The sequence below is a fragment of the Coregonus clupeaformis genome, chromosome 26, assembly GCF_020615455.1.
Source record: "Coregonus clupeaformis isolate EN_2021a chromosome 26, ASM2061545v1, whole genome shotgun sequence".
Taxonomy (NCBI): Eukaryota; Metazoa; Chordata; class Actinopteri; order Salmoniformes; family Salmonidae; genus Coregonus; species Coregonus clupeaformis.
In genome coordinates, this window is record NC_059217.1 from 35,752,721 (window position 1) to 35,767,936 (window position 15,216).

The 15,216-nt window shown below is 42.5% G+C and overlaps 1 protein-coding gene across 4 annotated transcripts in view; it reads right to left on the reverse strand.

The window, feature by feature from the left end:
- Positions 1–15,216, reverse strand: part of LOC121540719 (transcription factor SOX-6) — a 164,448-nt gene that overhangs the window by 100,036 nt on the left and 49,196 nt on the right. For 2 of the 4 annotated variants that reach the window (XM_041849764.2, XM_041849763.2), the window contains exons 3-4: positions 8,922–9,152; positions 7,041–7,251 (exon numbers count right to left, since the gene is read on the reverse strand). The exons of 1 other annotated variant lie outside the window; for it this stretch is intronic. In XM_041849764.2, coding sequence (XP_041705698.1) covers positions 7,041–7,251; positions 8,922–9,140 — 430 coding nt within the window. In that variant the 5' untranslated portion in view covers positions 9,141–9,152. The remainder of the gene's footprint in view (positions 1–7,040; positions 7,252–8,921; positions 9,153–15,216) is intronic. One more of the 4 variants, XM_041849765.2, reaches the window with a different exon arrangement.

Sequence of the window (15,216 nt, forward strand, 5' to 3'; positions counted from 1 at the left end):
TAGTCACTTTACCCTTACCCACATGTACAAATTACCTCGACTAACCTGTACCCCCGCACATTGACTTGGTACTGGTACCCCCTGTATATAGCCTCATTATTGTTATGTAATTTTATTGTGTTACTTTTTATTTTATTTTGTACTTCATTTTATTTAGTAAATATTTTCTTGACTCTATTTCTTGAACTGCATTGTTGGTTAAGGGCTTGTAAGTAAGCATTTCACGGTAAGGTCTACACCTGTTGTATTCCGCGCGTGTGACAAATAACATTTGATTTGATTTAATTTGAAAACCTTCCAGTAATACACAGTTCTGTGGTGCTAAAAGTTGTTTAATTGGTACAGCACTAGGTGAGAGTGGGGTAAGTTCAGCCTTTTTTACATTCAGCATCAGTCAGTCAAGGGAAATATAGTATTCTTTCTAACAAGGATATCTACATATATTTCAGGATGTTGTGTATCCCTAAAAATAATCAGAATATATAGCTTGTCCAATGTATGGGGTATGTTGAGCCATGGGACAGGGTAAGTTAAGCCGCCTACAAATGTCTGTACTGAATTAACTATTACAACAACATTTTTAAAACCATGTCTATCTTTATTTCGCAAACACAATTCAACACAATCGCAATCACTTTTTTGTATTTTAATCATTTTAACACAGGCTTAACACCTTACAAACACTTTGTACTTTTTTTTAACACTTTTAACATAGGCCAGGCCCTGTTGTTACCTCATATTCCAGCGATAATGCCTTGCATTATGCCTGGGAAGAAAACACTTACATTTGCTCAACTTGCTATTGGCTCAACCATTGGCTGAACTTACCCCATGGCCATTGGCTCAATTTACCCCAAATGAAAAAAAAACTATTGGCAAAAAATAATTTGGTAACCCAGAGCTGGTTAAATAGTGGACAGAACACATGTTGGGTTATTTTGACCTAGCCAGTTGGGTTGCATGAATAACCCAACATGTTGTTTTGTTGGGATTACCCAAACATTGGTTAATTTAACCTTCAGTTGGGTATTTTTCACTCTCATAATGGGTTGACCTAGCAGCTGGGTCTTTTTGAACATAATCCTAAAGTTATCTTATTGGCCACCTGTGAGATTAAATGTCATTCCTGTTCATCATGTTAAGTTTTCATACTGCAAATTCAAATTTCTATAATATTAAGATTATTTATTACATATTATAATAAGGTATACCACCTTATTATATCCCAACAATGGGATTTACATAGGCTTTTAGAAAACTCATACATTTCTGTATATGTCATCGAAGCTACAAAAATATAAATGTTTGACCTTAATATGTGATAACTATGCAACTAAACACATTAACAGGAATGGCATATACTCCCATGGGTGGCTAAAAATAACTATCTGAAAGCCACGCCCCTACAAAACTACAACTCCAGTCTTCTGACCTGACCCGCTGGGTCATATCTTAATAACCAAGCACCAATAACCCAACACCCAGCATCAATAACCCAGCAAAGAAAACAACCCAGCTAAGTGACCCAACGCCTGCAACCCAGCAGTTGGGTCAACCAAACAACCCAGCATTTTGCAAGGCAAACATTTTGACTATATTAGCCCACACAGCTACAAGTATGCACTTTCAAACTAGGTTTAGGACCTCATATTGAAGCTTATAGAGACCCCAACTGACGTATAAAAATTTTAAATTATTAAATTAGATACAAGCATCATGAAACCTCTAACACAATATATTCATTTGACATGGTGAAAATCTGTTTTTTGGAGCTAACTTGCTTACCACTTTTTTCCATGTGGTTTCTTCCATTCACATACTCCATGAAATAATGACCTCTTCCTAAATATTTTGTCAAATGATTACTTTTGTCTATGGTTTCCGAGAAACAAGGATGGCTCAACTTACCCCACTCTACCCTACCACATCTGCCTTTTTACAATGATGCCTCTACACACCCAGCTATAAAGACTCCCTTGTTCTCTGTCTTTAGAAACCTGTATGAATAAGGCAATGTCCATAGCAAAATTAACAAGGCGTATGTTACTTCTTCATAAATCGAAACAATTTAAAACCAAAATAGAAGCATAGCTACAAAAGTAATGACCTTAATATTTTTTTTACGAATAATCGCAGAACAGGTCAAGGGGAATGGGTCAGAATTTAGAAAATGTCAGATAAAACGCTCTGAATGGGAGAAGAATGCCAAAAACGTAGGTGCCTAAAATTATGAAATGCCGAGTGTTCTTAAAAAGTGAACCCTTCAAAAAAGAAAAAGGAAGATAAAGGAAGAAAAAAGGAAACAAGGTACAGTAGTTTTAGAGATGGGTTTCTGTGAAGAGACGTAGCAGCACTTCAATCCACATCAATCTGGATCTACAGTATACGTTTATGGCTGCATTCGAATTTGTGGAGAGATGTTCGCAGAGCCAATCAATGCATTAATGTAGAAGTCTCTCAGCCTTAGTGATTTATTGATCTCCTGCTCTCTTAAGCCAAACACATTACATAAAATGAACCCAACTGGGCAGGGTCAAATGCCAAAAACGTAAATGAAACGCATCATCAACAATATTTAATATACAACGAGTGAAGGACTGAAATTCTAACGGTTAGAGTAAAGTGCAATTAGGAATCATCGCTGTAACTGTAATTCATTTCATCATGATCTTAGACTTCAAATAGGGAGCTAAAACGGAGAGATGTTACTTGTAGCCAATGGATGGATGAATAGATGGATGGTTAAAATAGATGGATGGATGAATCCTAATCTACACTGCAGTGTTTGGGTTTGTCTAATTCCTTCTGCCTTGGTTAAGTGCTCCCAGTACGATCAATGCGACTGGTGGGTCCTTGGGGACTCCAGTCCTACTAATTAGGAGTGGATTTTTTTGTTTTTTGTTAACAACGTACCGTTACTGTACATTTCACCATGGCCATTAAAGCATGTACAGTGGGGAAAAAAAGTATTTAGTCAGCCACCAATTGTGCAAGTTCTCCCACTTAAAAAGATGAGAGAGGCCTGTAATTTTCATCATAGGTACACGTCAACTATGACAGACAAAATGAGAAAAAAAAATCCAGAAAATCACATTGTAGGATTTTTAATGAATTTATTGGCATATGATGGTGGAAAATAAGTATTTGGTCAATAACAAAAGTTTCTCAATACTTTGTTATATACCCTTTGTTGGCAATGACACAGGTCAAACGTTTTCTGTAAGTCTTCAAAAGGTTTTCACACACTGTTGCTGGTATTTTGGCCCATTCCTCCATGCAGATCTCCTCTAGAGCAGTGATGTTTTGGGGCTGTCGCTGGGCAACACAGACTTTCAACTCCCTCCAAAGATTTTCTATGGGGTTGAGATCTGGAGACTGGGTAGGCCACTCCAGGACCTTGAAATGCTTCTTACGAAGCCACTCCTTTGTTGCCCGGGCGGTGTGTTTGGGATCATTGTCATGCTGAAAGACCCAGCGACGTTTCATCTTCAATGCCCTTGCTGATGGAAGGAGGGTTTCACTCAAAATCTCACGATACATGGCCCCATTCATTCTTTCCTTTACACGGATCAGTCGTCCTGGTCCCTTTGCAGAAAAAACAGCCCCAAAGCATGATGTTTCCAACCCCATGCTTCACAGTAGGTATGGTGTTCTTTGGATGCAACTCAGCATTCTTTGTCCTCCAAACATGACGAGTTGAGTTTTTACCAAAAAGTTATATTTTGGTTTCATCTGACCATATGACATTCTCCCAATCCTCTTCTGGATCATCCAAATGCACTTCAGACGGGCCTGGACATGTACTGGCTTAAGCAGGGGGACACGTCTCGCACTGCAGGATTTGAGTCCCTGGCGGCGTAGTGTGTTACTGATGGTAGGCTTTGTTACTTTGGTCCCAGCTCTCTGCAGGTCATTCACTAGGTCCCCCCGTGTGGTTCTGGGATTTTGCTCACCGTTCTTGTGATCATTTTGACCCCACGGGGTGAGATCTTGCGTGGAGCCCCAGATCGAGGGAGATTATCAGTGGTCTTGTATGTCTTCCATTTCCTAATAATTGCTCCCACAGTTGATTTCTTCAAACCAAGCTGCTTACCTATTGCAGATTCAGTCTTCCCAGCCTGGTGCAGGTCTACAATTTTGTTTTTGGTGTCCTTTGACAGCTCTTTGGTCTTGGCCATTGTGGAGTTTGGAGTCTGACTGTTTGAGGTTGTGGACAGGTGTCTTTTATACTGATAACAAGTTCAAACAGGTGCCATTAATACAGGTAACGAGTGGAGGACAGAGGAGCCTCTTAAAGAAGAAGTTACAGGTCTGTGAGAGCCAGAAATCTTGCTTGTTTGTAGGTGACCAAATACTTATTTTCCACCATAATTTGCAAATAAATTCATAAAAAATCCTACAATGGGATTTTCTGGATTTCTTTTTCTCAGTTTTTCTGTCATAGTTGACGTGTACCTATGATGAAAATTACAGGCCTCTCTCATCTTTTTAAGTGGGAGAACTTGCACAATTGGTGGCTGACTAAATACTTTTTTTCCCCACTGTATAGGAACAGAACAGAGGGTCATTTGGGACGTTACAGTAGATGAGTGTTTTGATGATATGAATTAATATAATTTTATACCTATGAATACTATTTATATTATAAAAAATATCTATATTTAACCTGTATTTAACCTTATTCACAGTGAGGTCAGAAGACCTCTTACCCAAGGGAGACCTGGCCAAGAGGGGCACCTCAGTCAAATGTATCCCCTGTATGGGAGTAAAAAATGAAAGACAAACAAATTGACAAAAAACTGATGGGGGAATGCTGACACTGCTTCAAGACACTCTCAGCTCTGTGTGCTTTGTCTCCCTGCCTTAGCATTGATGTACATCCCTTCTGTTAGACAGGAGGATGACACAATAGTGATATAATGGTATGCTGAACGCGCACGCACACACACACACCCACACACACCCACAAACAGACAGAATGTGGCTCACTCACAGTAAACCAAAGACTATCTACAGTACAGTGAATTCTGTGATGTAGCTGTGATGCCTTTGGCTATCTGGCTCTAGAGATCACTACTCTACACTGTACCATATCAATAACAAAGTGATGCATTAAGACGATAGATCAGTGGGGCCTCTGATATCACGACAATTACCATGTGTAGCATAGCAGTACAGAGAGATGTAAGATCTCCATAGCTGTGGGGTACAGGAGCATGCAGGGGCATGCAGTGGGAGTCAACCACTGGCCTGATGTGAGGAGCCAGATCTGAGGGGGAGAAAAGGGAAATTAGTGATTTCACTTCTCACAGATCTATGATCTATGGGTGGGGGATCTGTCACTTGTAATTGAATGGTTCAAAGTTCCTCTGAAGAGGACATAGACACAAAGGAAAAGCTAAACATACTGTACGCACGCTGTACGCATACATATGTGCACCAGCACGCACTTAGATCCACAGACGATGCAATCGCCATCACACTGCACACTGCCCTATCCCATCTGGACAAGAGGAATACCTATGTAAGAATGCTGTTCATTGACTATAGCTCAGCATTCAACACCATAGTACCCTCCAAGCTCATCATTAAGCTCGGGGCCCTGGGTCTGAACCCCGCCCTGTGCAACTGGGTCCTGGACTTCCTGACGGGCCGCCCCCAGGTGGTGAAGGTAGGAAACAACATCTCCACTTCGCTGATCCTCAACACTGGTGCCCCAGAAGGGTGCGTGCTCAGCCCCCTCCTGTACTACCTGTTCACCCATGACTGCGTGGCCAAGCACGCCTCGAACTCAATCATCAAGTTTGCAGACGACACAACAGTAGTAGGCTTGATTACCAACAATGACGAGACAGCCTACAGGGAGGAGGTGAGGGCTCTGGGAGTGTGGTGCCAGGAAAATGACCTCTCACTCAACGTCAACAAAACAAAGGAGATGATCGTGGACTTCAGGAAACAGCAGAGGGAGTACCCCCCTATCCACCATCGACGGGACAGCAGTGGAGAAGGTGGAAAGCTTCAAGTTCCTCGGCGTACACATCACTGACAAACTGAAATGGTCCACCCACACAGACAGTGTTGAGAGCATCCTGTCGGGCTGTATCACCGCCTGGTACGGCACCTGCACCGCCCGCAACCGCAGGGCTCTCCAGATGGTGGTATGGTCTACCCAATGCATCACCGGGGGCAAACTACCCGCCTTCCAGGACACCTACAGCACCCGAGCCACTGCCTGTTCACCCCATTATCATCCAGAAGGCAAGGTCAGTACAGGTGCATCAAAGCTCGGACCGAGAGAATGAAAAACAGCTTGTATCTCAAGGCCATCATACTGTTAAATAGCCTTCACTAGCCACTTTAATAAATTGAACACTAGTCACTTTAATAATGTTTACATATCTTGCATTACTCATCTCATATGTATAAACTGTACTCTATACTACTCTACTGTATCTTAGTCTATGCCGCTTGCTTGTCCATATATTTATATATTCTTAATTCCATTGCTTTATATAGATTTGTGTGTATTGGGTATATGTTGTGAAATTGTTAGATATTACTGCACTGTCGGAGCTAGAAACACAATAATTTTGCTACACCCGCAATAACATCTGCTAAACACATGTATGTGACCAATACAATTTGATTTGATTTGATACAGGAGAGCTTGCACACACACAGTCTTGTTTAACTAACTTTGTGGGACACACAATTGATTCCCATTCAAAATCCTATTTTCCCTAACCGCTAACCTAACTCTAACCCTAACCCTTACCCCAAAACCTAACCTTAACCCTAACCCTAAACCTAACTCCTAACCCTAACCTTTAAAAACCTAACCCTAATTCTAAGCATAACATTCTAACCCTAACACAATACCTTTTTTCCTTGTGGGGACCGACAAAATGTCCCCAATTGGTGAAATTTTTGTTTGCTTACTATTCTTGTGGGGACTTCTGGTCTTCAAGTATAGTTAAACATGTCCATGTACAGGCGAGCACACACACGTACACACACAGGGGGTATAGGCCTTCTCCTACCGTCCTGCTCTGTCTTTGTCAGCTCCACCAGTTTCTTCTGTTTCAGTGTGTCCACCACGTCGGCCAGGCTTCCTTTGCGGCGCTCCGGTGTTCCAAAGGCAGATCCGCCTAGCTGCTCGCCCCGCTCCCGGGAACACTCCTCAGGCTTTGGTGGAGAGGTAGAGTTATTCCGGTAGGAGTACAAGGAACAGCCCTTGCTGCTACTATTGTCCTGTAGGAACAAATACAACAGGGGGGTTTGGAATTACTATGACTTTTTTTTTTTTTTAGCTTTTATGGCCATTACTTCAACTAATTATTACTGGACATTACGTCAACTAATAACTAACTCACCACAAAGTAAAGTGTAACTTCAACTACAATCCCTATTTCTATAACTGCTTTTTACTTTTTACTTTTCACCACCTCTCTATTGACTAATGTTTGTGGTTGTTGCTGCTGTGGGTGTTGTTGTTTAAATCATCTTACAGCAGAATCTAGACTCCTGTATTGGCAGCCAGAGTATGACACCTTGGCACGGCAGTGGGGAAAGGCCAAGTTGATATCTGCATCCCAAATGGCTTCCTTTTCCCTATGTAGTGCACTACCCATAGGGCCTTTAGTCAAAAGTAGTGCACTATATAGGGAATACGGTGCAATTTGGGACAAGTCCATAACTCATGGGTTTTGCTACAAAGGCAGTCCCCTTTTGGGCCTGTACCAAGAACACGGTTACAGATATCCACTCCCTCCATCTTGTGATCGACAAATTAAACTCAATACAGAAGAATGCCACAGGTCATAGCCTGTGGGGCAAGGGTAAGAGGTACACACCTGTCATGCATGGAGATAGCTGTGCTTTTCAGGTTAAAAAGAGCCAACTCTGACCGTACAGCAAAGCAAAATCCCACAGGACTGACTATGGCCATTTGGGGCGAGTGAATGAGCCATGTTTTTTGTAGGACTTTTTGTGACATTAAATAAAGGCAACTTACATCTTCCTTCCATCAGCTAACATATCTGCCTTGTGCTAACAGTCTCTCAGTCCAGAACTACATTTATTTGTAGTCTTTTAGCTATTATTATGAAGTTAGGTGCTACAGATGTAGGATCTTAATTTGAGCCAGTTTGCTACGGCAGGAAAAGAATCCCGCAGCTACAGGAAATGTTAATTATTATGTGGATTGTAATTAATGGACATTATTGTAAGGGGTTGAATCATTTTTCATAAGAGAAAATCAAAGTCTGAAATTTCAAAGTGGAAATGACAAACTTCAGAAGCCTTTTTAAACCTCAAATATACTACAAGTTTTACATTTCCTGCATTGCAGGAACGTTCTCCTGAAACAGGGAGATCCAATTAAAATCCTACATCTGTATACTTATGACATCATAGGTCAAAGGGCATTCATGGGCAAGTAATACTGTAGCACAGTGATAGAATGTGTCCCAAATGGCACCCTATTCCATATAATCCACTACTTTTTACCAGAGCCCTATGGGCCGTTGTCAAAAATCAAATCAAATCAAAATGTATTCAATTTGAGGACAGTAGTGCACTATATAGAGAATAAGGTGTCATTTGGGACGCAGACAAACTGTTTTGAATAGTGAACCGACATTGTCCCTCAGCACACACTCTAGCACAGGTGGCCTGACCAGAGGTTTTTTATTTCTGAATGTTGTCTCCTCCTCTTACAGAGTGGGGGGGATCTCCAAGAACTTGAGATGGCTTATGTTACAAACACAAGGGGCTTTGGCTAACAGAGACATCTAAAGACGTCCTTGAAACTGTTCCAAGAGGCATTTGTCTTAAAGAGGAAGATTCCTCTGTAATGGGGATCAGTGACAGTGTCAATCTGATGAAGTGTGTGTGTGTGTGTGTGAGTCCGTGTGTCTCACCGTCTGAGTAGAGCCTATTCTCTCCCATACTGACTCAGGCTGGCTGTCTCTGATTGGCTGGTACTCCTCTGGGAGGGGTTTGCCGTGCAGAGCGGGCATGGACGGCTGGTCCTGGCTTTCTCTGTCCTCATTTGCCCAGCCCACATTGTCCTCACCCATTGCATCCTCTTCCTCTGTCGCTGGGGGAAACGGAGGTGTGGCTTGCTTGGAAGACATCATTCTATAAGGAAACTATGAAAAAATGTATGACTTTCTTCGACGTTCATTCATATCTGTATCCATTCTGTTATGCACCTGTTGGGGAAAAACCACGAAACACCCCATAACACTGACTAGCAGGATTAGATGGTGGGATGATACTGTAGAATGCTCTCACACTGCAAGAAAAAGACAAGAAAACACACACACACAGTCTTGTTTAACTAACCTTGTGGGGACACACAATTGATTCCCATTCAAAATCCTATTTTCCCTAACACAATATATTTGTTCCTTGTGGGGACCGACAAAATGCCCCCAGTTGGTCAAATTTCTGTTTGTTTACTATTCTTGTGGGGACTTCTGGTCTTCAAGTATAGTTAAACATGTCCATGTACAGGCGAGCACACACACACACACACACTTACGTACACACATACACACACGTACACACACGTGTGTGTACAAAATACCTTTTCTTCTACATTACAATCACACTGATGGATAGAAGTGTGATGGAGGAATGGTGAACTACAGGAAGACTTCCTTGTTTTTATTTTCCTCCCCTTGTTTTGTTTTATTTGTTAAGCACTTTGAAATGCCTCCCCTGTAACAAATGTTGCTCTATAAATAAAGTTTGCTTTGATTAAGCTTATGTTGCCGTTGGCAGATGGCATGGAGTTAAAAAACCCACATCAGAGTTTGGGTGTTTATCAGTGGTGTGATTCCATCACCTACTGATTCCTAGAAGTCGAGTATTGAGGTCAATCATTAGGAAGACAAGCAAGCCTACACTGCAAACCTTCTCCAGTGCCTGTCTTTAATGTCGTTTTTTTTGTTGTGATATCCAATTGCGATCTTGTCTCATCGCTGCAACTCCCCAATGGGCTCGGCGAAGGTCGAGCCATGCGTCCTCCGAAACATGACCCGCCAAACCGCGCTTCTTAACACCCGCCCGCTTAACCCGGAAGCCAGCTGCACCAATGTGTCGGAGGAAACACCACCCAACAGCCGGCAGACGCCCAGCCCTCCACAAGAAGTCGCTAGAGCACGTTGAGCCAAGTAAAATAATACTGCAGCAACAGGATTTGAACATTTAGTCCATAATGTTGCTTGATCGGTGGTTAGGCTATTAGCTGGGCAAAAGTAGGCTACATGAAAAGTGCAATACTGTTAATATCATGTGTTAGTGCACGTCTTCAGTATTTATGTAAATTACAAAGCTCATCTGCATTTCCTGTGGTGCAGGAAAAGTCTTAGCAACAAAAGAGCGATCAAATTAAGATCCTACATCTGTATCACTTGTAGATCACGAATCACCTTGCAGCAGTGAAAATACATTGGGCTTGATTCAAGTGGGTTTCTGTGTAAACCTGTACTTCCTCCAACTGACCTTACCATGTCAATAAATAATTTGCTGCAATTACTTTACACACAAAACCCCTCAAAACTCCATATTGTATAGTGTTCATTGCCAATACAAAAGCTGCATGCTTATTCTCCACTTCTCCCAAAGTGTACACTTGCAAACTTCCTGTCATGAATTTGACAATGGTATAATGGTTACATCGATCCTATGATATTAAATCAATGACAGAGAGTGTACAAGTGCACACTTGAGGAGAAGTTTGGAGAATCAGAACTCAAATGGGATTAAAAGGTGGGAACATGAGAGTTGTGTTTTACGCCAACGAGAACCAACCTCAGTTTCTAAAAAGTAAAATTGATCGCCACTTCAGTATTAGCACTCCATAAATCACGCAGGATAGTTTATCTCTGAAGTATTCCATCTCCTGGGCCCCCTAACACGTAAATCTAACCATTACTCAACTATCTAAGACAGGGAGAGAGAGAGAGAGAGAGAGAGAGAGAGAGAGAAGTTGAGAAAGAAAGCTAGCGAGAGAATGTGATTAAATGGGAAGGAAAGGGAGTGAAAGAAGCGAGTTAGAGAAAGAGAAAAAAATAGGGGGGAGGGGGAATTGAGAGTGACTCCCACAGTAGCAGGTGTCCACAGTGATTTGATAGGAGCATATACAGTGGATCAGAGGTGGGGGGTCTGTAACTCTCAACTGGAGAACATTATACATCATAAGTGCTGAAAGGAAACCTGGGGAGCGGGGACAGGGTCAGCACTAGCAGTGTGTGCGTGTGCGTGTGTACTTGTGTTTGTGCACGTGTGTGTGTGTGTGTGTGTGTACGTGTGCACACATGTGTGTGTGCTTCCGTGTGTGTTTGTGTGTACGTGTATGCTTACATATGTGTCTGTGTTCAAAGGGTGTGAAATGATTAAAAGCCAAACTTGGACAGAAGAGGTCCCTTGCATAATGTCATATGGCCGTCCTTGCATAGATGACATCTGACACCAGTTCTGACCCTACCGGCTGTATTTCTGTATTATGAAAGTTCTATATCTTGAAAACTTGATTGGCGACATGGAAAACATTTTGTGACTATATCAACAATGGACTAATGAAACAAATATCAAAAGCTAGTTTTTGGGTGGAGTTTTCCTTTAAATGGAAAATGCACCCTTTTTCAACATCAAATTCATCCTCTCCAGCACCACCGCAATGTCAACATACGTGAAAATGGCGGGTTTCTATGTTTTGTAGTCAAAGAGATAGAAAAAGATAAGTGTTTCTGATGACATCATCCGGAGAAACTGATGACATCATCTGGTGTGTATCATATGATGTAAAAAAATATATGAGCAGGCAAAGGTTAGTAAGTAACTGATATGGAATATGCACCGAACCTAGGCCCATAGACTAGCACACAAACTGTACACAAACAAAAACAAAAAACTGTGTGCCAACTCCCAATGCCATTCCATACAAAATCACAATCCTTCATGCAAGGAGCCAGATAGTCTGGCCCACCAGTCAGAGTTAGCTATATGAACGTTCATGCCCCCTGCTTAGCAGAATAGAGATGGCAGAAAGAGACAGACAGACAGTCATACTAGAAGAGTTCACATATAGACCCATATGGCTACTGACTACAGACAACAATCATAATTCGCAAATAGATAAGCGCGTTGCGAAACTAAGCCTTCCTTGACCCAACAGTCACAATCTCACCACCACACCCCCCAGGAGAAAGACGAAGAAGGGGGGAATGGGGGAAGCGGAGGGGTGGAGGAAAAAGAAGAGAAGAAAGAAGGGGGGATATATTTAGCTGACAATATTGCTGCCTGTTTATGGGGGCTTAAGAGTTAGCTAGCTTCTTAGAAACTGAGATCTCATATGGCCCGGAATGCCTGGACCTCATAAATCGCTGCCACTGATCAAGTTTCATCACGCAACAGACCCCGAGCTGTTTGTTAGCGTTAGCGAGACCAACAGACTGCATGTGATTAGTTAGAATTAGCCAGACCCAATCACAGAAAATATAAATTTCAATGGCAATATATGGTCCAGTATGATTGAGTGAGGCAATAGTGGCAAAATATACTACAATATCAACAATGCATTGCTGTTTAGTCTTCAAATGGACACTAAGGTCACCTAGCTATAACAATTGCAGATGATATGTGATGAAAGATGACCAGGACATCAATAGTTCTACACAGTATCTAGATCTGGCCACAAAGGACCATGAATGAAGTAAACTCCCATCTACACACACCTCTACTCCACTTAGCTTGGTGAAACGGCTGTTGATACACATCTGATGAGGCACACAGATAGAAAGAGACTGAGAAACACCTGGAGACGTCAGCCATTACTTCACTGTAAACTAAATATTACTACAGTTTGCCTGGAGGATGCCTCAGGAGAGGAAAGTAGAAATTGAGTGATTACAGTCGAGGCGGCGGTAGACATTTTCCCTGAAGTAGAAATCATTCCCGCCGGGAGCCCAACAAAATAATGAGTATGGCTTCCTGGAGGGACTGATGAGCCCATGATTAGACAGTGGTCCAAACAAAACACTCTATTCATCTTTTTCACATGATTACCGACTAGGCCAACCTAGGCCAACATCCCCGAATGACCACCGCACGTTTCCAGTTGATACATTATTAGAGTATTGGAACAAATCGCTTCCCTTGAAGTCTAGGAAGTTTCTTGGAAAGTCGAGCCAACGTATCAAATGCATTGTATCTCCATTACACAAGAGATTACAAGATTGATAAGCAAACAGACCAGACACTGTGAGACAGAGTCAAATGTTAAGAAAAAGGACTGCTGATATTCCACTAAAACAAGGAGCTGCAACAAAACAATCTAATTTCATTGCTGGATACAAAACAGCTGCATGTAGTCAAAGTTTTCTTTCCACAATGAGGCCAAGGGGGCATATTGTCTTCTCACGGTTCTACATTTGGGGTGCTTCTGGTCAATGTAGTTTTTTCCGACTCACCATAGAAAATGTCTAAAAGCCTTTTGGGTGATGTAGTTCCAAAAACCCTCTCCCCCAACCAATATCAATGGACATTGTTTGCTGGAGGAGAAGGACAGGGGAGCATTTTAACTCCCCCAAAAAGTCCAGGGTAATTTATAATCCCTTTGTGAGCTCAAGTGAAAGAAAAAGGGGGTCGGAATTTGGCAGGAGTTCATCATTCACTACTTCTCTCCTGGAACCTGGAAACCTGGCTATTCTGGAGAAACAATTGGCCATTGTGGAGCATGGAGACACAGGGACCTGTCTGTGACAGATGAGAGGGAGAGCGAAGGCCCCTCTTAGGAATACACAAAGCGCCATTCAGCAGCCCGAGTCCCCTCTGCCACTTGTGGAGCGACGACGGTGGCAACAAACGCCTCTGCTTCACCCAATTGGGTGTAAAATCTTCAGCAATTCCTGCTGAAGTGAGCTGAGGAAGTGGGAAATGCCAGAAAGAGAGGGAGCTAGAGAGAGAAAGGAGAGAGCGAGAGAGAGACGGATAAAAAATAGAGATCTTCTTGGTCTCCTGGACAATCCCAACAAGCATGAGGTGAGTTAGTAGAATGAGGAAAAGGAGGTCAGTACAGCACCAATTTGGTCCAACAGGCTGAACTCTACAGACCATCCCAACACAGGAGGTTGGTGGCATCTTAATTGGGGATCATGGGCTCGTGGTAACGGCTGGAGTGGAATAGGTGGAATGGTATCAAATACATGAAACACATGGTTTCCAGGTGTTTGATGCCATTCCATTTGTTCCGTTCCAGCCATTATTATGAGCCGTCCTCCCCTCAGCAGCCTCCACTGAATCCCAAACATAATAAGTCCTCTTCCTACTACCGTGTTCCACAGAGACTGCATCCCAAATGGCACCCTATTCCATATATAGTGCACTACTTTTCCCAACTCTAGTGCACTATAAAGGGAATAGGGTGCCATTTGGGATGCATAGATCAATACGTTTTTCATTGGTAAGTCTGGGCCCTCGTTAAATGGTGATTGAGCGGCCTAAACAGAGGTTACTGTCATTCAGACATGTTGGAATGCAGGCACACACAGGCCCTGCTTTCTCCACAGAGATTCCCCCATTCCCCTCCCTTTTCCCGAAATAGAAACGTTCACTAGCAACCAGTCAGCCACACCAAAAACGGGCCAATTTTGTCAGCTAGTGCACTAATGACAAGAAAAGCAGTTGTGTTTCCTGTCATACCGATCCCATAAATGGATTTCTGTGGGGAGGGAATGAGGAAATGAACTTCAGCATTGCGTCCATTATGGGGTTACTCTTTGGGCGGTTGCAAGGTGGCTAACAAATAACACTATTAATTCACTGCATCATGGCATCGCATCAGATGCAACTGGGGGTAATTTCATGATACGATGAAGGAACTTGTGAAGGAAGCAGATATTGTGTATGGTGGCTGCGTCAATTGTGCGTATATTGTGTGTTTGGTGATTTATCAATAAAACACTTCAAAACCAAAGGAGCTGCATTCAATGGAAAGTTAGGTTGTCGTCAACAGTGTGTTGCAATGGGACCTCTATGTATTTACCTTATTGGTAAAGGAGTCCCGACCTATTGCGAGGACCAATTAATCTGGCCCCTAGTGAATGGAGGGCCTGGTCGAGAGTGTGTTGAAAGCTGACCGCTTGCGGGATGGGTGGCAGGGGAAAGTTAATCAAAACTTGCTGAATCAATACTTGGTAGCAAAGT